At 35.9% G+C, this 23,957-nt stretch overlaps 1 protein-coding gene across 1 annotated transcript in view; it reads right to left on the minus strand.

The window, feature by feature from the left end:
* LOC149794037 (uncharacterized) overlaps nucleotides 1-5,933 on the minus strand; it is a 32,450-nt gene extending 26,517 nt beyond the window's left edge. The window contains exon 1 of the mRNA XM_089969081.1: nucleotides 5,214-5,933. Within this exon, the coding sequence (XP_089825207.1) occupies nucleotides 5,214-5,933 (720 nt within the window). The remainder of the gene's footprint in view (nucleotides 1-5,213) is intronic.
* Nucleotides 5,934-23,957: the final 18,024 nt, after the last annotated feature.

The raw sequence follows: 23,957 nt of genomic DNA on the forward strand, positions 1-23,957 counted from the left end.
ACATAATATGCATACAACGCTAAACCTTTAGAAGAAAACTATAGCGCAAATGACAATAAATAGGTGTATGAGATACCAATCAGATTAAAGGGAGCTGGAATAAAAAGAAAGATTATAAATTTGATTGCGAATGTTCTGAAGTTATTTGCTCATTTATCCAAATCAAATGCGGTGATAAAACCATATGTTCCTTCTTTTTTTTTTGACACGATAGTTTCCAGGAATGATTTTGGCACATCTATAAAACCCTCGAACACAAAAAGGCAGTCACGAATTAAACCGCAACGAATCGATATAGGAGTAATTTCTACATTACACTGAGATTAACAGCAAGATAAACTCCGATAGCTTTTTCACGACAGTGAGGGAAATGTCAATCGGATCATCAATACTCGATTTCACCGCTCCGGTGGCCTAGTGGTTAGAGCTTCCGCCTTGGATGCGGAAGGTCATGGGTTCGATCCTCGGCCGAGTCATACCAAAGACTTACAAAAATGGTACTAACAGCTGACTCGCTTGGCGCTCAGCATTAAGAGGTTAGTGTTTGGACTGGTCGGCCTGGTGTCAGGATAATGTGACTGGGTGGGACATCGTGCTACATGTCTGCGATATGATGCCCCAGTGCTAAGCATCACTATAAACTGCCACACTGCAGACATCGTAGCGATGTGAATGAAAAATTGTTAAAGCTACGTTAAAAATCGGAATCACACACACACACACACACACACACACACACACACACACACACACACAGTACTCGATTTCTCTTAAGCCATGGCCGAGGGCGTTCCGACTGTAACTGGCGCTTTTATAGACATTCAAAAGATGTTAAAAGTTTCGGAAAAACACAGCTTTAACTAACTTTGATGGAAATAGAATGCAATCACTTTTGTACAATGTTGTAATCATTTTCTTATCCTCTCTATACAAAGGGCTTATCGAGAAGAAACTTTATTTGGGATATATACGGATGACAAAGTACACAAATGGTTAGAATTACTAATTACCTTTAACAGGGAACTGACATTTTGTTTCTGATAGACGACTGTGCTGATTTAGACGATTCAAAAAAGAATGCAGCCAAACTAACGAAGTTAACAGTTAGTGTTAGTAGGTAATATAAGTGATTGACAATATTGAAATGGAATTGTGTCCTAAAGGATTCGGATGAAAGTGTTAGGTTTATTGGACATTTGTTCCAATATAAAAAGTCAGCTGGAATTGAGTTTAAGGAAACCAATGTTGTGAAAGGTTTATACAAACCAAATAAATCAACATTTAGTCCAACTCCTCTCGCATCTGTTTGATTACAAGCGTGAAAGTCCTGTAACGTCGAATACATCCATAGGAGAGGTTGTTTATTTTATCAAATAGATACATCGTCGCCTTAATTGTATTAAACTCATTAAAGGAGGATTTAATTAAAGTCATCTCTTGGTAAAATACAGTTTGGTTATATAGATAGCCCTTATATATCTCTCAATTTAGATTGCTTCTGATCTCGCAACATGCTCTAAAATGCTGTTGTATCGTATAATGTAGTTAGCTATTTGTTGGGTTTCTTTTTAGTATGATTTGGTTTAAGTTAGGGATATGCGGTCATTATACGCACCATAAATTTTACTCTCTATATTGATAGGAATATGGTTATTAAGTACAACAGTCGATCAAGAGAAAGAGCGTCTTCACACCCTAGTGCATACAAAAATATTTGCATTAACGAAGATGATTGTCGCTCTATATTCGTCATGCTTTCTTCTGCAATGACTTTTCCTTTCTAAAGAATTTTTCTTCTTTTATCCCTTCTTTATTCAAAATCAGAAACTCTGCGTTTTTCGAAGCAAATACCATTGACTATGCTGTCATTGTATCCCCCATGTCCTCACTGCTTGTACTCAGATAGGTGTTAAAAGTTGCACGGACAAAACAATGTCCAATGATGATCTGACGTAAATATCAGCTTTTGAGGAGTTATTATATTTAATTCAATATGGCGTGCACGTTTGTATTGTATCATGCAGATCATTCTCGCTTAAGTTGTTAGCCTCGGAGATGGGTGTTGGGTTGGTGTTTTAAGGCACAGCAACACAAGTACGCTAGTTAATGACGAGACAATTAGAATTGTTGTTGTTGTTGTTTTTGTAGGGTTTAACGCCATTTTTCAGTACACGATAGGCTATACATGGTGGCCAGTATTAATGGTGGAGTAAGAACCCGGGAAAACCCCAGAAGGAACCACCGACCCACGAGAAGCTACTGGCGAGCTTTCTCACATAGCCACACTGGCTGAATCCGAGACTCGAACTCACGCAGATAGAACAATTAGAATAAAGTGCCTCGAACAAAGAAACACAACGGTAGACGACCCAGCTTGATACGATGGAATGATTCGAACACGCAACTTTTCCGTCACGTTCCTGTTACTCTAACCAGTAAGTCAACTTTTAACCATTAAATCGCATTTTACGACAAGCAGAGTGGCGCACCAATCCGAATCAACATCTCTGAGCCCGCATCGGGTGGCCTCTAGGATAGAATCAAGGGATGCTTATTAGGAAGTTGATTTTTTTCTACATTCAGTTTTTGAAGGTTTTCCTTCAAGTTAGGGCCATCAGTGTCCAATAACAGAGCTAAGCAGTCTATTTAACTACATACCCCATCATTGCCTTTTGTAATCATGCACGAGTCATATATCCTACGCCTTGATATAGATCAGCGAGGTAATTCAGTAACCCTCGTTACCTTTTATTATCGGTGACTGTGAAACTCGTCTATTTCATGGGTCTTAACATCCTTTTAAGTTGTTCAGCCAGTCTATATATCGTGTTCACAATTGCGTGATTATGCCTGCGCAAGAGTTTGCATTATTGTTTTCTATCGTATGTGGCCCAATCATTTTCAGAGAGATAATTCGTAGGGATAATAGAAACATTAGAAGTGACTATAGTAGTCAAGCATTGATGACAAAGGTAGTGGTTACAAAATAAAATATGAATAGAGAAGTTTACAGAATTTTCCATCTTGAATGTGATTAAGTGATAATACACATTCGTATTCTGGATGATAATAATAACAGACACGTAGTGTACTAAATAAAAACGTGATACACATTCGTATTATGTATTATAATAATAGACAAGTAATGTACTGAATAGATACGTAATATACTAAACAGACACGTAAAGCTCATACCAATTATGTCTTCCGCCAAAAAAGAACAACAGCAGGTGCTAAATTGTATATCAATGTGAATAATATTTCAGTGTTTTGCGGCAGATGTTCGTCATGGCAAAGTTAGACAAAAATAAGTATTCAAACTTTAAGTCTGAATCCTACTATAATAGTCCGGTCTTTAGTTAATGATTCAAAAGGCATTTAGCCATGATAAATCGAATGCATTGAAGTGTGACTCCGTAAAATGTATTACTTGTATATACACACTAATCTTTACTAGTGTTAGGAATCTGCTAAACTCAGAACGCTAAAATGCTGTGATGGGGGAGGGGTAAAAAGAGTGCCCAAATTCTCAAGTATTAAGGGGGGGGGGGCACTTCTAAATTTTAAGATCGATGTTCGATTCACCATAAACGACCAACCGTCGATTGTTATCGGTGTGAGATATTGGACATATATTTATGTTTCATGTACAATGTCATTTTCACATATTTGATAATGGCAGCTTTGCTTGCAACCATTGAATTCAAACTGTTTACAAATATATGTCGTCTGCTCGGTTTGAACTAAGCAATAAGTGCTATATTAACGGGAAGTTGTTGTTGTTGTAGGGTTTAACGCCATTTTTCAGCACACGATAGGCTATATACATGGCGGCCAGTATTAATGGTGGAGGAAGAACCCGGAAAAACCCCGGAAAGAACCACCGACCCACGAGATGCTACTGGCAAGCTTTTTCACATACCAACATTAGCCGAATCCGAGACTCGAACCCACGCAGACAGAGGTGAGATGGCAGTGATCCGTAACGGAGAGCGCTTTAGACCACTCGGCCACTCGGGGCCCCAAAACGGGAAGTAGTTATTCACGTAATATACGTTTTAGGGTGGTTCCAGTGGAAGGGGGATTATTCGTTACAAAAATTGGAAGAATTAAAAAAGAAATAACTTTATATGTATGCTCATTTATATTCCATTATGGAAAATCATAATCCAGCAGTTGACCGTTTGAAACTGGCTGACTAATTTTCGATTATATTCACTAATCTCGTCACACCACTAATCTTTCCTTCTTGTAAAGAAATGAGAAATATACTTCGTTTTATCACAGTGATCGTCAGTGACCAGATATCCTGCTTTCAGCCATAAACTATATTCTACGAATAAACAATATACATAACAATACCTAGGTTTACTTCAATCCAGTATATCCGAGAATTTGTGAATACTGAATGTGGTCATTGTTACTGGTAGAAGGAAGTGACCTGCTTTAGTAATAAAGAAGGTATTATGACTAGTGGTTGGCTTTGTACTTGCGATCAGAGGTGGAAATCTGACACATTTGGTTTACTGGTGCACATAATACTACTACTACTACTACTACTACTAATAATAATAATAATCTTTATTTAACAAGGTTAACACGTCTGAAAACTACTTACCTATATTATATTATAAACAAATTAACTAAGAAGCGCAATCACTCACAGACAGTTTTAAAATGGTTATATATATATATATATATATATATATATATATATATATATATATATACATACACATATATGGCTGTACCGAATAGGTGATTATCACCATTCAGCCGAATACGAATAGTGTAAAAAATAGGTCTACCGACAACATTCAAAATTTCATATGTTAGCAAAAGTTTCAGTTCAGTAAATTTAATACATAAACTAAAAGTAAACAGTTAACTGCATGTAATTTTTGCATCTTTCTGCCAGTTTGTGTAAACTAGGAATGGAACTAATTTAACTAAACTTAGAAATTGTCACTTACAGTTCAGTCAACGCATGAATGCTGCGTTAGCTTTCAAAAACATCAATCGTTCCATGTTGTCGATATTAAGGCAGCTTCTCGTTTCACTGAAGGTATCGCCAGCTTCTGTTTCTATGGTGACATACATGTCCTTGTTCTGTGCTTCAACAGGCTGCAACTGATCCCATGAGGTCTAAAAGTCGTCCTTATTCATTTTTTTTTTGTTGTTGTTGGCAATTGTTTGTCAGCTGCAGAAAAAACCTCAGACGGCTGGACTGTAGCTGTAGATGACGTTGGCTGGCATAGTACTGTAGCAGTCATAATATCTGTCTTGGCTCGTACTTGCTGCACAGTGGTAACAAAGCGTAGCTTATAGCGTAGATGCAAGCCAGCTGACACCACATACATGCTATTTTCATACAATCCCGAAAATCTCCTCGTTAATGATGCTATCAGTTCGCAGACTGTCTTCTTGATGCCCTCATCAGAAGCATCATTCTGAAGGTACAATGAGATAGCTTGAACAGCTGGTAGGATCATTGAAAAACTGGAATTGCTACAGCTTATTTCATGGGTCAGTTGTTCAAACGGCTGCAGAATTGCATCAATTATTGTTGCTAAAGCCCACTGGCTTGTTGTCATGGATAGCGCCTTGTTGTACGTCTCGTCACATTGAGCGGCATACACAGACACGGCTCTTTTTTGCTCTATCAAACGATCCAGCACCTGGTACGTCGAATTCCATCTAGTCACTACATCCTGATGCAACTGATGGCTTGGCACTCCGAGTTGTTCTTGAATGGCATGAAGGCTCGAGGTAGCACTTGAAGAATGTCGAAAAATGTCCACAATCTTTAGTGAGAGTGTTATCAAGTCAGTAACAGATGGCTGTGTCAGAATGGCGTCATGCAGAGACAGCTGCAGCGTGTGGGCAAAACAATTGTTACTGGGAAGATCTGCATCACGTATCGCTTTCACCATGTTGGCGCCCCCATCACGTATGGCCAAGTGGACACGTTATTTTTCAATATTCGAGCGATTCATCTTGTCCAGCAGAGCATCAGCTAGTCGAGTTTCAGTGTGCTGTCCATCAACCTTTTGACAATGAAGGACAGCAGCTTTGCGTGTAAATTTTTCATCGATCAAATGTGCGTTAAGTTTATGAAAGATGTGTCGTTGTATGCGCTGTCCAAGTATCTGTAGTTAGACACAAAAGTTGCTTCGCTGATGGCAGCCTGGACACGACCCCTCACTGTATCGTACATCTCAGGTATGATTTTTTTACTGAAGAATTTGCGGCTTGGTACCACGTATCTTGATTCAAGTACATCAATCAGTTCTTTAAAGCCACTATCATCAACAACTGAGTATGTACGGATGTCAACGGCAATCGTTTTTCCGATGGCCCGGTGCCTTTCGAATTTACTTCGAACTGCTTTAAATTTGGAGGTAACCATTATATCCCTGTTCTTTATAACAATTATGGTTTACAGTGCAACTGACCATATTAAAATTTATGAGGTTTCACTAAATAATTGGTTCACTGCTGCGAAATAGGTGTTGTACAATTATAATATTTTATAATACATTTAAGCATATTTGTTCGTTTTCCAATAATACTGATATGTGTACTTAATCTTTAAATAGTTGTATAACTGACACTCTGAAGTAAAATGATTCTCAACCTCCATTGTACTGGAACTGGAATAGAGCTTTCTTTCATTTGTTTTGGAATATTGTTTAGACTACCTGCCTTGATTTCCATTTAATGACATGACACTACCAAGCTATCTTTTGTCCTTCTGAATCTGGAATTTTGAAATTGAGAACAATTTCAAGATAGACTGAAATGACACAATATTTACGTAAAAAAGGATTTGTTAGAATGCCGTATCCTTTGCATCCAAAGTAGTATTATATGGTGAGATCGCCTTTAACAGGAATCCCGTGTTAAACAGGTCAAGCATTTATGGCCTCTAAACAAAAAAATAACATTAGGCCGCCATTTTGAAATCTTTGTTAGAGTGTAACATTATGCGTATGTCTGCAATCAAACTGAAATGGCATATTACATCACAGTTTTCACGCTGTTCTACTTAGACGCGAAATGTGAGCTTATAATCACTAAATTAAGTCTCAACTTTTAATGTAAATGTTGTTTACATCATAATTACTCATTCCAAATGAAATCAGTTTTAGTTGTGTTTCGCTTAATATTGGAGAGGATTTCTTTATTTACGACTCGACTAAATCATATTTTGGAATTATTGTTGATTCATCTAAAGATATTTTGAATTATACATCAATACTGTTAGCACATCAACAAATTTCCGGGCTATTGTGACATCTGCACTTTCAAGATTTGAGTTAATTTGTAACACTACTGGAATTCATTTTGAACACAATTGGATTTCATTCTGAATACTCTATACCTTTGGACATGTGACAAAACAATTTTATGCTGTCCATTTATTTTAGCAATACAATATTTTCAGCTTGTTGCCAGTTGTTTAAAGAATAGCCAAAGCATTTTCAACCTATCCTCACATTTTTTGCCAATAGTTGTTTTGTCTTCAAAATTTTTTTTCAACTTTTATCAACTCCTCTATTAGTAATTTCTTTCTTTACGTCTTCCAGTTTATATACAACAAGATCACTTAAAATTGCTTGCCTAATAAAATTAGACAGCATTTTGGTAGAATATTTTTCTGAAATGTTGTTATTTAGTGTTCCAAATGTATCGGCTGTCAGGTAACCCAATAAGATATCTCACACTTCAAAAATGTTGCTTGGATTGCTTGTTTCTAATGCTAGCCAACAGAAATAAAAACTGGAGAGTATATTATGGTTGTTTGAGTAATGAAGTTTAAATCGTCCAAACCTAAGTGAATGTAAGTTGTCTTTGTGGATTTAACGCCATATTTCCGGACGCGATAGGCTATACATGGCCGCCAGTATAAATGGTGAAGGATGAACCCTTGAAAGCCCCGGTAAGTACCACCGACTCAAGGGAAATTACTGGCAAGTTTCTGACATAACCCACACTGGCCGACCCCGTCTCTAATCCACGCAGACAAAGGTGAGATGGCAGTGATCGGTAAACACCTGCGCTTTAGATCACTTGGCGGCCACATGGTGCCCCCTAGTGGATATAGGTATGTGGTTCGCGAGTCTTGAAATAAATGGTTTTATTTACCAGGGATGTTAACGGCACATCGACACAGGAAAGTTTATACGGTGCCAAGAGAAATGGAGGAAAAGTGCCTTCTACAGAGGCTAAGGCCCACACAGACGAAGCTGGGAAGGATTCAAACCTGCAACCTTGTGACTGAGAATCTGGAATGCTGACCACTGACTCATATCTGTATTAAGATTTCTTTAGTTAAGATTTGTATATTAATCTCCATAACTATGTCAATCAAAAAAGGTATCATCTTTACTTTGAAAAACTCAAACCAGTTTTGCACGCTTGATTCATGAAGGCTATTTTTGTTGATATATTTAATCCTACCACTCTTCCACGCACCTGCATGACATAAATATAAACTGACCAATAACATGTCAGAAATGATTGCTGATAAGATCTAATTAGCTGCACACACCTTATGCACTGAGACAAATGATCATAATATAGCTGAATAAAAGTAGTAACTTTGAGAGTCACTTCCTGGGTAGGTTACTTTGTTTTTAAAAGCGTTACCAAACATAAAAATACTTCTTAGCAAATTAAAAAAATTCTACAACATGAATATGCAAATAAGATACGAAGAGCCAAAATATTTCGTGGCAGGGTCAATATACTATGTTAACAGTATAAAACCTGAGCATTGCTGTCTCCAATTCTAGGATCATATCGAGAACGAGGCTAAAGACGCAAAAACAATGCTTGACAAGAGAATGATGCAAAGACACGGTGAAACATTACATGCTGCTCTTATATACTTTAATGTATTAAACAGATATGACTGGCCAGTTGGTTTAATGGGTCAACGCCGCCCCCACTCTGTTAATAAACGTGTATGAGGACAAAGTTTTGTATGTATACTAAGTGTTTTGCACCTTCCCCATCGGCTCTCGAAAGTCGTCCTATCGTATCGGATACTTATTTATTAAGTGCATTGCCATTTAATTATGGCTATTTAGTCAGTATACACCATATATCTCGCTTTTGTATTAATCTATATAATTGATTGGTAAGACAGTCAATCAAGAGTGAAGGCCCTAGTCCATGCAATAATATTGCCAGTAACAAAGACAACACCAGCTCTATACTCTGTTTTCCTCGGCAATTACTTTTTTTCCTTCGAAATAATTTTCTTATCGCTTCTATATTCCAGGATTTTTTAAATAGCAAATGCCATTGACTTTATTGTAATCAAAACCCGACGTCCACACAAATTTATAAGTCAAATAGCTGATGAAAGTTACAGTGAGAAAATATTTTCCATTTACGATCTAATGCAAATATCAACCTTTTAAGTGTCCTTACAGATAATCCAAAATATCTTGGGTGGCCACACACGTACGTTATTTAATAAAGAGAGAATTCAAGTTCCTTATCCAAGGGCACACAAAGGTTGCCGAGCCGAACTGATCCGATGGTAGAATTCAAGCGCACACCCTCTGAGTCGCGAGTCTGGCATTCTAACCAACGCGACTCCTGTATCATTTAGTCGCATCTTACGACAAGCAAGATGGCGCATCGGACCGATACATTATCTCCGAGCCTTCGTGGGGTAGTCTCCGGGATGGGTTCAAGAGATGCCTTTTACGTTTTTCTTAGGTTTTAAAAGCCATTGCTCAAGCTAAACCCATCAACGTCCAATTACAGTATTAAGCAGGTTGTTCGGCAACAATAGTCGACCATTGCATTTTGTACAGATAAACGAGTAGATATGACCTAAGCCTCGATTTCAATCAGCGATGCCTTGTAACCTTTGATTGTCGGCGATTGTGAAACTCTTCAGTTCACCGTGGCGCTTTAGTACATCTTGTCATTTTGCAATAAATGTCCCTATTAATTTCCACATTGCGAGACAATGTTGGAGTAAGCGTTGAATGTATTTTTTTTTCTAAACAAAGCGACCCCATCAATGCCATAGAAAGAATATATAAGGTCAGCTGGACCATTGAAAAGCAACTTCAGAACTCAAGCCCATTTTATGAAGGAAATGATAAAATAGTAAAACGTTAGCACAGGATTTTACAGAAATTTCCTTCTTGTACGACAGTTTTGAAGCAGACTGAACTTATTCGTGTTTGTATCTAGGCGTGAATTATTATGTACTGAAGGCGTGGAACTTTAGGGTGATTAGACAAATAAGGTTTAAGAGGTCATCTATGTTGTTTTTACTTTATTACTCTATGCAACACACATTTTTACTATATTAGTATATGCAACCGATACATGTTTTACTACATTACTCAATGCGACAGATACAGTTTTACTATAATGCTCAATGCGACATGTACAGTTTTACTATATTACTCAATGCGACAAATAGTTTTACTTTGATACTCTCTGCAATAGATACAATGTTATATTAGCTTATTAAGCCTTTAAAAATTTGCGACCATATATGCAGTCATTAATCTTAATATTTTTGCACCGTTTATGAGAGTTTTGTTTGTCTTTTATAATGAAGGACGACACAATAATGTTAATTTTAAAGGTTTTCTCTCAATTTTTCCACGTACATTTTTGCAACTTAACTTTTAATACGCACTTCAAAATCATGAATGTGCTGACGTTTTATTGAACCAGGTACGTACATGCTATTTTATGTGTGTGAATAATGAATTTTTCTAGTGGCTTAAAATTGTCATATATGTACTAATTTATCTTTGCACTCGTAGTATTGCCATACCCGATGTGAAAATGAGAAAGGGTTGTCCATGTTGAAATACTTAATATAGACCCGAGTTTCCATCCACATGTTTGAACTGAACAATAATTAAAACAAAACCCTGGTGCGCAGGTACAGGATATTAAATACACGGAATTGTTAATATCCTATTTCTTTGAATAACCATATAATTACTGTAACAATTAACGAGCAAAATATTTACGTTATTCAACGAATTTACATTTCTTGAAACAAAATCCTACCACAAGAGTTGATAGTGGAGACTCTCTGGTCAATCTCACGAATATTCTTAAGGGTTCAAGTTTGTTCTGAACCAGGAAACTGTCCACGTAAAAATGGGAACATCGTACATAATTCATATTTTAATGACGTTGAGTGAGCGTAAAATATGATTACTTTGGCCAACTCGGAATTTACGTTTATTTCAAATGTGTCGTCATAAAAAGAACATCTTATATCAGAGCTCATTTCAAAGTGGCAGTTTTGAAATGAGTCGAAAAACTTTCATTCTTTTTGTGAGCCTTGGCGAGCAAAACATCGAAATTAATCGCCGAGTTTCATAAATTTTTATTTAAAACGAACATAAATGCACGATCACATTTATTGCATAAAGAAAAGTACTGATATTTTGTGACCAAACCGAGTAAGAGTGTAGAGAAATTAAATACATTCGGATGCCTCACTTTTTACGCCCTTCCTTTATGCATGATGTACTTAGGTAATTAATGACTTTTTGACGTATTATTTCAAAAGCTGCTTATATTACAATTATGATATGGGTATTTGAACATAAATAACACAGTAGTGACGTGATTAGGTGATATGCGTTCGTAGCATGAATAATACGAAGCAGAGCATGTGAAGGGTACTCTAATTTCATTATCTGCCAAAAAGCAGACAATCAGTTGGTGCTAAATTGAATCTAAAACTGACCTTTTTTTAAAGCTTGAGACAGACGGTCGTCATGTCAAAGCTAGAAAGAAAAAAAAAGATTTCAGAAGTTTATGCCTAAATCGTAATATAATAATCCTGTCAAGCTTAAGTGACTGAGAGCACAAATCACTTACATCGGTTAGTGACTCTTTCAAACGTCTATAGGTCCACAAGTTACTTGTACAAATATTCTAGGCAGGATTCTTAAGTAGTGTTAGGAATCAGTTGAAATCAGCTACTGCTCCCAAGAACGATCCCATTTCTTTCTTTTGCGGGTAGTGGAAACAGTGAAATTTAAATATCTGTGATTGGTTCATCCATCGACAATCGATTGTCATCGGGTTAAGATATTTCCTGTATCAAAGTACAGTCTCATTATCGGAAATTTGATGATGATTAATTTGTTTGTATTCAATGAAGTCGAACGTTTAATGGATAAAAAATAATCGTCAGCCATGTTGTTGGGCTCTCTGATTAGCCAACCAAATGAATGTTGTATGGAAGCTTATATTCACACAATTAACTTTTTGTGAAGCTTCCATTACAAAACGTCAAAGCAAATAAAAAGGAAGGTATAATCGTGCATATTCACTTATAGAAACTCATAATCCAACGTTTGGTCGGGATCAGTCTTCAGTTCTTTTGACCGATCTCCTCACACCACTAATCTTTCGCTCTGGTACAAATTAAAAAATATATTTCGTTTCATCACAATGATTTTCAGGGACGATATATCCGGTTTTAAGATACAAAATGTTTTAGGAGCAGAAAATATACATACCCCTGCCGGTGTATAGCTTCACGGAGTATAACCAGTAATTTTGGAATAAAGGTGTGCAAGTTGATACTGTTAAAAGGAAGTGACCCATTTTAGTAAATAACGATGACTTTAACTTCCAGGTAAAATAATTAAACAATGTATACATTCGGGTTATTAGTGCACACGCGTATGAATCATCAAAGTGAAATAAAAGTGTCACAGGTCACATCGGGAGGACTAGGCGAGATGTCAATGTTCTGTAAAGACGAGATTTTAAAAGCACTCGGCCAATTTAGGTAGCCAATATGATATCACCATTTCTTCTAATCATTTCCATTACCTAATTAGTTCATCATTTAATAATAACTCCAGATAAACTAAAATAAAGTTAAACTCAACAGTTTTTTTTGTAACAGAGGTCCTTTTGTGAAACTGAATTTAAAATGGGTTTAGGTTTAATTCAGCACGTCAGAGCATCAAAGATTTGTTGAGTTTTATCTCTCTACCTGAAAATCTTTGTATTGGAAATAGTTCACTGCTCTGTACCTGTAGTTCTTTTTATTGGAAATAGTTCACTGCTCTCTACCTGTAGTTCTTTTTATTGGAAATAGTTCACTGCTCTCTACCTGTAGTTCTTTTTATTGGAAATAGTTCACTGCTCTCTACCTGTAGTTCTTTATATCGGAAATAGTTCACTGCTCTCTACCTGTAGTTCTTTATATTGGAAATAGATTACTGCTCTCTACCCGTAGTTCTTTTTATTGGAAATAGTTCACTGCTCTCTATCTGTAGTTCTTTCTATTGGAAATAGTTCACTGCTCTCTACCCGTAGTTCTTTTTATTGGAAATGGTTCACTGCACTCTATCTGTAGTTCTTTTTATTGGAAATAGTTCACTGCTCTCTACCTGTAGTTATTTTTATTGGAAATAGTTCACTGCTCTCTACCTGTAGTTCTTTTTATTGGAAATGGTTCACTGCTCTCTACCTGTAGTTCTTTTATTGGAAATAGTTCACTGTTCTCTACCTGTAGTTCTTTTTATTGGAAATAGTTCACTGCTCTCTACCTGTAGTTCTTTATCTTGGAAATAGTTCACTGCTCTCTACCTGTAGTTCTTTATATTGGAAATAGATTACTGCTCTCTACCCGTAGTTCTTTTTATTGGAAATAGTTCACTGCTCTCTACCTGTAGTTCTTTATATTGGAAATAGTTCACTGCTCTCTACCTGTAGTTCTTTTTATTGGAAATAGTTCACTGCTCTCTACCTGTAGTTCTTTTTATTGGAAATAGTTCACTGCTCTCTACCCGTAGTTCTTTTTATTAGAAATGGATTACTGCTCTCTACCCGTAGTTCTTTTTATTGGAAATAGTTCACTGCTCTCTACCTGTAGTTCTTTTATTGGAAATGGTTCACTGCTCTCTACCTGTAGTTCTTTTTATTGGAAATAGTTCACTGCTCTCTACCCGTAGTTCTTTTTATTAGAAATGGATTACTGCTCTCTACCCGTAGTTCTTTTTATTGGAAATAGTTCACTGCTCTCTACCAGTAGTTCTTTTTATTGGAAATGGTTCACTGCTCTCTACCTGTAGTTCGTTTTATTGGAAATAGGTCACTGATCTCTACCTGTAGTTCTTTTTATTGGAAATAGTTCACTGCTCTCTACCTGTAGTTCTTTTTATTGGAAATAGTTCACTGCTCTCTACCTGTAGTTCTTTATATCGGAAATAGTTCACTGCTCTCTACCTGTAGTTCTTTATATTGGAAATAGATTACTGCTCTCTACCCGTAGTTCTTTTTATTGGAAATAGTTCACTGCTCTCTATCTGTAGTTCTTTCTATTGGAAATAGTTCACTGCTCTCTACCTGTAGTTATTTTTATTGGAAATAGTTCACTGCTCTCTACCTGTAGTTCTTTTTATTGGAAATAGTTCACTGCTCTCTACCAGTAGTTCTTTTTATTGGAAATGGTTCACTGCTCTCTACCTGTAGTTCGTTTTATTGGAAATAGTTCACTGCTCTCTACCTGTAGTTATTTTTATTGGAAATGGTTCACTGCTCTCTACCTGTAGTTCTTTTTATTGGAAATAGTTCACTGCTCTCTACCTGTAGTTCTTTATATCGGAAATAGTTCACTGCTCTCTACCTGTAGTTCTTTATATTGGAAATAGATTACTGCTCTCTACCCGTAGTTCTTTTTATTGGAAATAGTTCACTGCTCTCTATCTGTAGTTCTTTCTATTGGAAATAGTTCACTGCTCTCTACCTGTAGTTATTTTTATTGGAAATAGTTCACTGTTCTCTACCTGTAGTTCTTTTTATTGGAAATAGTTCACTGCTCTCTACCTGTAGTTCTTTTTATTGGAAATAGTTCACTGCTCTCTACCTGTAGTTCTTTTTATTGGAAATAGTTCACTGCTCTCTACCCGTAGTTCTTTTTATTAGAAATGGATTACTGCTCTCTACCCGTAGTTCTTTTTATTGGAAATAGTTCACTGCTCTCTACCTGTAGTTCTTTTTATTGGAAATAGTTCACTGCTCTCTACCTGTAGTTCTTTTTATTGGAAATGGTTCACTGCTCTCTACCTGTAGTTCTTTTTATTGGAAATAGTTCACTGCTCTCTACCTGTAGTTCTTTTTATTGGAAATAGTTCACTACTCTCTACCTGTAGTTCTTTTTATTGGAAATAGTTCACTGCTCTCTACCTGTAGTTCTTTATATCGGAAATAGTTCACTGCTCTCTACCTGTAGTCATTTTTATTGGAAATAGTTCACTGCTCTCTACCCGTAGTTCTTTTTACTGGAAATAGTTCACTGCTCTCTATCTGTAGTTCTTTACATTGGAAATAGTTCACTGCTCTCTACCTGTAGTTATTTTTATTGGAAATGGTTCACTGCTCTCTACCTGTAGTTCTTTTTATTGGAAATAGTTCACTGCTCTCTACCTGTAGTTACTGCTCTCTACCTGTAGTTCTTTTAATTGGAAATAGTTCACTGCTCTCTACCTGTAGTTCTTTTTATTGGAAATAGATTACTGCTCTCTACCCGTAGTTCTTTCTATTGGAAATAGTTCACTTCTCTCTACCTGTAGTTCTTTTTATTGGAAATAGTTCACTGCTCTCTACCTGTACTTCTTTATATCGGAAATAGTTCACTGCTCTCTACCTGTAGTTCTTTATATTGGAAATAGATTACTGCTCTCTACCCGTAGTTCTTTTTATTGGAAATAGTTCACTGCTCTCTGTCTGTAGTTCTTTCTATTGGAAATAGTTCACTGCTCTCTACCTGTAGTTCTTTTTATTGGAAATGGTTCACTGCTCTCTGTCTGTAGTTCTTTTTATTGGAAATAGTTCACTGCTCTCTACCTGTAGTTCTTTTTATTGGAAATAGTTCACTGCTCTCTACCTGTAGTTCTTTTTATTGGAAATGGTTCACTGCTCTCTACCTGTAGTTCTTTTATTGGAAATAGTTCACTGTTCTCTACCTGTAGTTCTTTTTATTGGAAATAGTTCACTGCTCTCTACCTGTAGTTCTTTATATTGGAAATAGATTACTGCTCTCTACCCGTAGTTCTTTTTATTGGAAATGGTTCACTGCTCTCTATCTGTAGTTCTTTATATTGGAAATAGTTCACTGCTCTCTACCTGTAGTTCTTTTTATTGGAAATAGTTCACTGCTCTCTACCAGTAGTTCTTTTTATTGGAAATGGTTCACTGCTCTCTACCTGTAGTTCGTTTTATTGGAAATAGTTCACTGCTCTCTACCTGTAGTTCTTTTTATTGGAAATAGTTCACTGCTCTCTACCTGTAGTTCTTTTTATTGGAAATAGTTCACTGCTCTCTACCTGTAGTTACTGCTCTCTACCTGTAGTTCTTTTAATTGGAAATAGTTCACTGCTCTCTACCTGTAGTTCTTTTTATTGGAAATAGATTACTGCTCTCTACCCGTAGTTCTTTCTATTGGAAATAGTTCACTTCTCTCTACCTGTAGTTCTTTTTATTGGAAATAGTTCACTGCTCTCTACCTGTACTTCTTTATATCGGAAATAGTTCACTGCTCTCTACCTGTAGTTCTTTATATTGGAAATAGATTACTGCTCTCTACCCGTAGTTCTTTTTATTGGAAATAGTTCACTGCTCTCTGTCTGTAGTTCTTTCTATTGGAAATAGTTCACTGCTCTCTACCTGTAGTTCTTTTTATTGGAAATGGTTCACTGCTCTCTGTCTGTAGTTCTTTTTATTGGAAATAGTTCACTGCTCTCTACCTGTAGTTCTTTTTATTGGAAATAGTTCACTGCTCTCTACCTGTAGTTCCTTTTATTGGAAATGGTTCACTGCTCTCTACCTGTAGTTCTTTTATTGGAAATAGTTCACTGTTCTCTACCTGTAGTTCTTTATATCGGAAATAGTTCACTGCTCTCTACCTGTAGTTCTTTATATTGGAAATAGATTACTGCTCTCTACCCGTAGTTCTTTTTATTGGAAATAGTTCACTGCTCTCTATCTGTAGTTCTTTCTATTGGAAATAGTTCACTGCTCTCTACCTGTAGTTATTTTTGTTGGAAATAGTTCACTGTTCTCTACCTGTAGTTCTTTTTATTGGAAATGGTTCACTGCTCTCTACCTGTAGTTCTTTTTATTGGAAATAGTTCACTGGTCTCTACCTGTAGTTCTTTTTATTGGAAATAGTTCACTGCTCTCTACCCGTAGTTCTTTTTATTAGAAATGGATTACTGCTCTCTACCCGTAGTTCTTTTTATTGGAAATAGTTCACTGCTCTCTACCTGTAGTTCTTTTTATTGGAAATAGTTCACTGCTCTCTACCTGTAGTTCTTTTTATTGGAAATGGTTCACTGCTCTCTACCTGTAGTTCTTTTTATTGGAAATAGTTCACTGCTCTCTACCTGTAGTTCTTTTTATTGGAAATAGTTCACTACTCTCTACCTGTAGTTCTTTTTATTGGAAATAGTTCACTGCTCTCTACCTGTAGTTCTTTATATCGGAAATAGTTCACTGCTCTCTACCTGTAGTTATTTTTATTGGAAATAGATTACTGCTCTCTACCCGTAGTTCTTTTTACTGGAAATAGTTCACTGCTCTCTGTCTGTAGTTCTTTATATTGGAAATAGTTCACTGCTCTCTACCTGTAGTTATTTTTATTGGAAATGGTTCACTGCTCTCTACCTGTAGTTCATTTTATTGGAAATAGTTCACTGCTCTCTACCTGTAGTTACTGCTCTCTACCTGTAGTTCTTTTAATTGGAAATAGTTTACTGCTCTCTACCTGTAGTTCTTTTTATTGGAAATAGATTACTGCTCTCTACCCGTAGTTCTTTTTATTGGAAATAGTTCACTGCTCTCTACCTGTAGTTCTTTTTATTGGAAATAGTTCACTCCTCTCTACCTGTAGTTCTTTTTATTGGAAATGGTTCACTGCTCTCTACCTGTAGTTCTTTTTATTGGAAATAGTTCACTGCTCTCTACCTGTAGTTCTTATATTGGAAATAGTTCACTGCTCTCTACCTGTAGTTCTTTTTATTGGAAATAGTTCACTGCTCTCTACCTGTAGTTCTTTATATTGGAAATAGTTCACTGCTCTCTACCTGTAGTTCTTTATATTGGAAATAGATTACTGCTCTCTACCCGTAGTTCTTTTATTGGAAATAGTTCACTGCTCTCTACCTGTAGTTCTTTATATTGGAAATAGTTCACTGCTCTCTACCTGTGGTTCTTTATATTGGAAATAGATTACTGCTCTCTACCCGTAGTTCTTTTTGTTGGAAATAGTTCACTGCTCTCTATCTGTAGTTCTTTATATTGGAAATAGTTCACTGCTCTCTGCCTATAGTTATTTTTATTGGAAATAGTTCCCTGTCTCTACCTGTAGTTATTTTTATTGGAAATAGTTCACTGCTCTCTACCTGTAGTTGTTTTTATTAGAAATGGATTACTGCTCTCTTCCCGTAGTTCTTTTTATTGGAAATAGTTCACTGCTCTCTACCTGTAGTTTTTTCATTGGAAATAGTTCACTGCTCTCTACCTGTAGTTTTTTGCATTGGAAATAGTTCACTGCTCTCTACCCGTAGTTCTTTTTATTGGAAATAGTTCACTGCTCTCTACCTGTACTTCTTTTTATTGGAAATAGATTACTGCTCTCTACCTGTAGTTCTTTTCATTGGACATAGTTCACTGCTCTCTACCTGTAGTTACTGCTCTCTACCTGTAGTTCTTTTTATTGGAAATAGTTCACTGCTCTCTGCCTGTAATTCTTTATATTGGAAATAGTTCACTGCTCTCTACCTGTTGTTCTTTATATTGGAAATAATTCACTGCTCTCTACCTGTAGTTCTTTTTACTGGAAATAGATTACTGCTCTCTACCCGTAGTTATTTTTATTGGACATGGTTCACTGCTCTCTACCTTTAGTTCTTTTAATTGGAAATAGTTCACTGCTCTCTACCTGTAGTTCTTTATATTGGAAATAGTTCATTGCTCTCTACATGTAGTTCTTTATATTGGAAATAGTTCACTGCTCTCTACCTGTAGTTTTTTTCATTGGAAATAGTTCACTGCTCTCTACCTGTAGTTCTTTTAATTGGAAATAGTTCACTGCTCTCTACCTGTACTTCTTTTTATTGGAAATAGATTACTGCTCTCTACCCGTAGTTCTTTTCATTGGACATAGTTCACTGCTCTCTACCTGTAGTTACTGCTCTCAACCTGTAGTTCTTTTTATTGGAAATAGTTCACTGCTCTCTACCTGTAATTCTTTATATTGGAAATAGTTCACTGCTCTCTACCCGTAGTTCTTTATATTGGAAATAATTCACTGCTGTCTACCAGTAGTTCTTTTTACTGGAAATAGATTACTGCTCTCTACCCGTAGTTATTTTTATTGGACATGGTTCACTGCTCTCTACCTTTAGTTCTTTTAATTGGAAATAGTTCACTGCTCTCTACCTGTAGTTCTTTTAATTGGAAATAGTTCACTGCTCTCTACCTGTAGTTATTTTAATTGGAAATAGTTCACTGCTCTCTACCTGTAGTTCTTTTAATTGGAAATAGTTCACTGCTCTCTACCTGTAGTTTCTTTTTATTGGAAATAGTTCACTTCTCTCTACCGGTAGTTTGTTTTGGATTGATTCAGTGCCATCTACATGAGCTTTTTTTATTGGAACAGTTTCGGTATTTCTACATAAAGTTCTATTCATTATTAAAGTTTCACTGTTCTCTAACTGAAGCTCCAAACCAAAAATGAGAGATTGTGCTTGGATTATATCTAGGTCAAGGACATTTGGCAATATATATTATACGGTTTAGTCAAGATATTACTGAAGGGTTTATCATTTTAACTTTATACTATATTAAAGTCCCACATTGTAAACGTTTTGGGACTTTCTTCTTGAGCTTCGTGCTCAAAATGTTTCTATAAGACGGAAGAAAATCCCAAAGACATGGGTATTATATGTACACATTGCTTACAACATACATCCACATCTACCATCCCATCACTTGAGTGATAATATTGTCTGAGCTATTCGTTCTGCTTTTGACTTAAAGCCAACAGCGTAAACCAGGTATTTCTGGTGTATGATGGGACGGCATATCCGGGACAACGCTATTCACAGTAGGGCGGGTGTTACACACGGATACGTGTGATTGGCAGCAGTCGACCATGTAGCCATCGAAAACAACAAAATGTATTGGAATAAAGAGAAGACCAGAAAGACAAAATATTCAATTACTTTCCATATTACATACATAGAATAAAATACATTATCTCAGGGTGTTAAAATTAGTATTGGGGACCTTTGCATATCATTCAAGCTGGTTACGAAAGAGTTTATGTGATGCGATCCTAAATGAAGCAAAGGAATTTTGAATTACGTATTGATAAATGTTTCGAATTCCAAAGGGAATATGTTTATATTGTAAAAGAGTTTCTGAAATGGTTGGTTCTTGACCTAAGACTAAAGATGTTCATCAATAGTGGTAGATCTAAGATTTTAGCTCTGTATTTGATGATTTGATTTATATTGGACTAGGGATATAATCAGGTGAAAGATTATTGTGACACGTAAATGTCTTGGTTCTTTAAGAAAACGAATACACTTTTTCATTGGTAAAATTGTAGACGTGAAAACAAGCATTATAGGGAGTCAAAATAGGAAGTTTCAAACTTTCGCGCAGCTTTTCCTTCTAGAATTAATCAATTCTGGATTACGTGTGTTACCCAATATAGTCTATTAGCGGTAGTATATATCCAAAGAAATAAACTTTAAGCGACTCGGGGGGTAGAAGTTGAGACATTACTTTTAAGAGAGTAATTATTCTGACTACCATTGTACATAGGTGATCGATTAGTACGGTGTTCATCAATGTAGATACCAAACATTTTTTTTTTTTTATATTCGAGACACTCTACATGTCGGAGGCATTTTGAACGAGAAGTACATCCATGTCAGTGGATAGAAACTGCCTTGGTTGGGTTGTCGTGCATTTCGTTTTAGTTGCATTGATTTATATTTGGTTCGTTTACACGTTGAGGCCTATTGAAGCTTATATTCAATAGACCTGATATATTTACAAGATGTGTATTGTGAGGAATAGTCATCGAAATAGATCAATGTTATGGTACACGGGATACAAAGATAAGTCACTGATAAACAGGAGAAAAATAATAGGCCCTAATATAGAGCCTTGTAGAACACCACTTTGTATATGATCTGACTCATAAGTATATTTTCCAGTATAACCAACCAACAATCTGTTAGCGAAATATGATTTAAACCAAAAAACGCGGTTTACATAAAAATTCGTTGGCTGACAACGTTTTAATGAGAAATGAATGGTTAGACAAGTCGAATGAGTTGTTTTATTTAAAAATCAAGGAAACTGCCAACACCTAATATCCACTGCAATATAAGTTTCGTCAAGGTAGTCTCACGTTAATGGTTTTGTCGGAAAACTAATTATGATTTATGGAGGAGTTAGTACTTGTCAAGATATCTGAAAAGATGCTTGATGAAATATTTTTCATTAATCTATTTTAGAACAGGTAGAACAAATATGGGTCGATTATCAGATGTGTCCTTTTTTCTTCATTTTACCCATGAATTGTATAGCTTGACTAATTTCAATGACTTATGAAATTGTCCGGAAGTCATACAATAGTTAATTACATCAGTTTGACAAACCGACAGTTAAGATTTGTTTGGGATGAATTTCATCTCAATTCTCTGATTTGTTAGAACTACTTTAGTTATAATATCAATGGTATCGGTTAATTAAATTTTGGGGGATATTGAAATTACAATACTCTAGTAAGTTTATCTGTGTTAAGCTTTGTGAAATTAGACCTATAAAGTGTTTGGAAAATATTAGTAAAGAAAGAGGTTTACTTTTTCAGTGTGCTTGCAATGTCGTGATCGTCGGAGTAACTAGTGATGTTAACAATAATTTAATAGGGACACTGAAAAAGTGGATTCGTAAAAGATGGTTCTCTTAGGTGATTCTATGTGGAGCTATGGATGTGGATCTCTGACTGGGGTCTATGTGGATCTATTGATGGGGTCTAAGGCAATTGCTGCTTTAAAAACGTTTGTTTGCGTCTTACGAAAAGAGATTTAGTTCTGTGCCGCAATAAAAGATTATGTTCTAAATATTTACATTTATGATAATTTTTTCGGGTACTCTGTACATTCTGGTAGTTTTTTTTAATTATTCATGATTGATGACTATATATCCCATATGCAAAAGCAGCGGAAACATAAATCAGTGCTGTCGAATTCCATCTGGTATTGATCATTTCAGTTGACAGCACATAAAGTCACAAGGCAATAACACAAAACAGCAAATTCCAAATTTCATCAAAGGTCACATGACGTAAATATCCCAAGATAATAAAAAAGCTTCAGAATGAACATGCTATAAAATAATGATAAAAATTTGAAAGTAATTTGATTTATGTATATAAAACATTTGAATATTTGTTTATAAATAAGCTGCAGAAGCAAATATATCAGTCGTGTTTGAATTTGTAGAGTTCCTCTTTTACAAGTTCGACTCTCAGTGTGATTGCAATAAAAACATCAAAAAGAATTCCTATATTTACCTTAATTTAATCTGTTTCGTTTTACACTGTGTTCAAGTGTGTGTGAATTGCTCTTTGCTTGTCTGTAATCGTATATGCACGTGTGCAGTTCTATTGCAGCTGCAAACAGTATAGACCAAAATCTGTCGCCGCAAAAAGCATGTGCAGATCAGAGGCTATGCTGTTTTGTTATAACTAATCAAATAACACAAGCTACGGGAGATCACGTTCTCTGTTGTTTACAGTTGACTTTTCGAGAGTGTATACGGCACCCCAGTAAGAAAGCTTCCTTGTATATGACACCTCGTCATGCACCATTGAATTTGTATGCAGGCTATTCAGTATCGAATCCCCATTAACTGCAGAAGGCATTCTTAAATTTCCCGATCTTTCACAACTCCTATTTCTTTTGGTAGTGGGAATAGGGTGGGGGTGGAGATATATCTTGCTTGACCTATTTATCTGCACTTACCCGTACTCTATTTTATTCTAACGGTATTTGCTTGTAGAATTCGTAGCAACTGATGATTCCCAAGACTTGCTTCTTTGACAAAATATCATGGTTTAGTTTTATTGTCAAGTACAAACTGCTAAAAAAGTAGAATATATGCTAGATACATCGTGATCACCTAGAATGCTGAGAGTATTTCGCATGAAATAAGAGCCATTTTTAAGAACATATCACATAGCTGCTTTAATGACGAACTGTAAAATTTCATTGTTTATCCCTGACTTAATTGTACCATCTAATGAAATCGGATAAACAAAAATGAGTTTCAACTAGTCGAAAAATGCTACTTTATCTTTTCTAAGACAACATTACGTGCTTGAAAACAAGGTCAGTTCCATTAATAAACTTAAAAGCAATTTGAATGTTTGACTGTTTGACTTACTTTTGTTTTACCTTTTCCTCTGCTACCACTATTTATTCTACTACCATTGCTGCTGATGCATCTTTCTCTACATTCAACAAATGTTTCTAGCTAAACAACAAAAACGACAGCAAGAAGAATACCACTCCTAAACAAATCTCCCGCGAATCAACCGTTGTTCTTATGCATAGGCCTGATGCGATATTTTGTTTCTAACAGTCTTTTACCAGAACGGGAATTATGGGGACTTATTAATTATTATTTTTATCCCATTAACGCTAAAAACTGCCACAGGTAATCAACTACGCTTTGGTATCGTGTCAAATTGTTTCATAACCCTTAGTTTTTCAGGTATCCGAACGCATGTCAATGGGATGTACACCTACATGATGTCAAACTGACAATACTAATACATTTCAGTCACGCACTTTTTTGGTTTATAATAATACATTGGCTAAAGACTGCCGACAGTCGAATAGATT

This window comes from Sinohyriopsis cumingii, chromosome 8, assembly GCF_028554795.1.
Source record: "Sinohyriopsis cumingii isolate HCF-2022 chromosome 8, ASM2855479v2, whole genome shotgun sequence".
In the NCBI taxonomy this organism is placed as follows: domain Eukaryota; kingdom Metazoa; phylum Mollusca; class Bivalvia; order Unionida; family Unionidae; genus Sinohyriopsis; species Sinohyriopsis cumingii.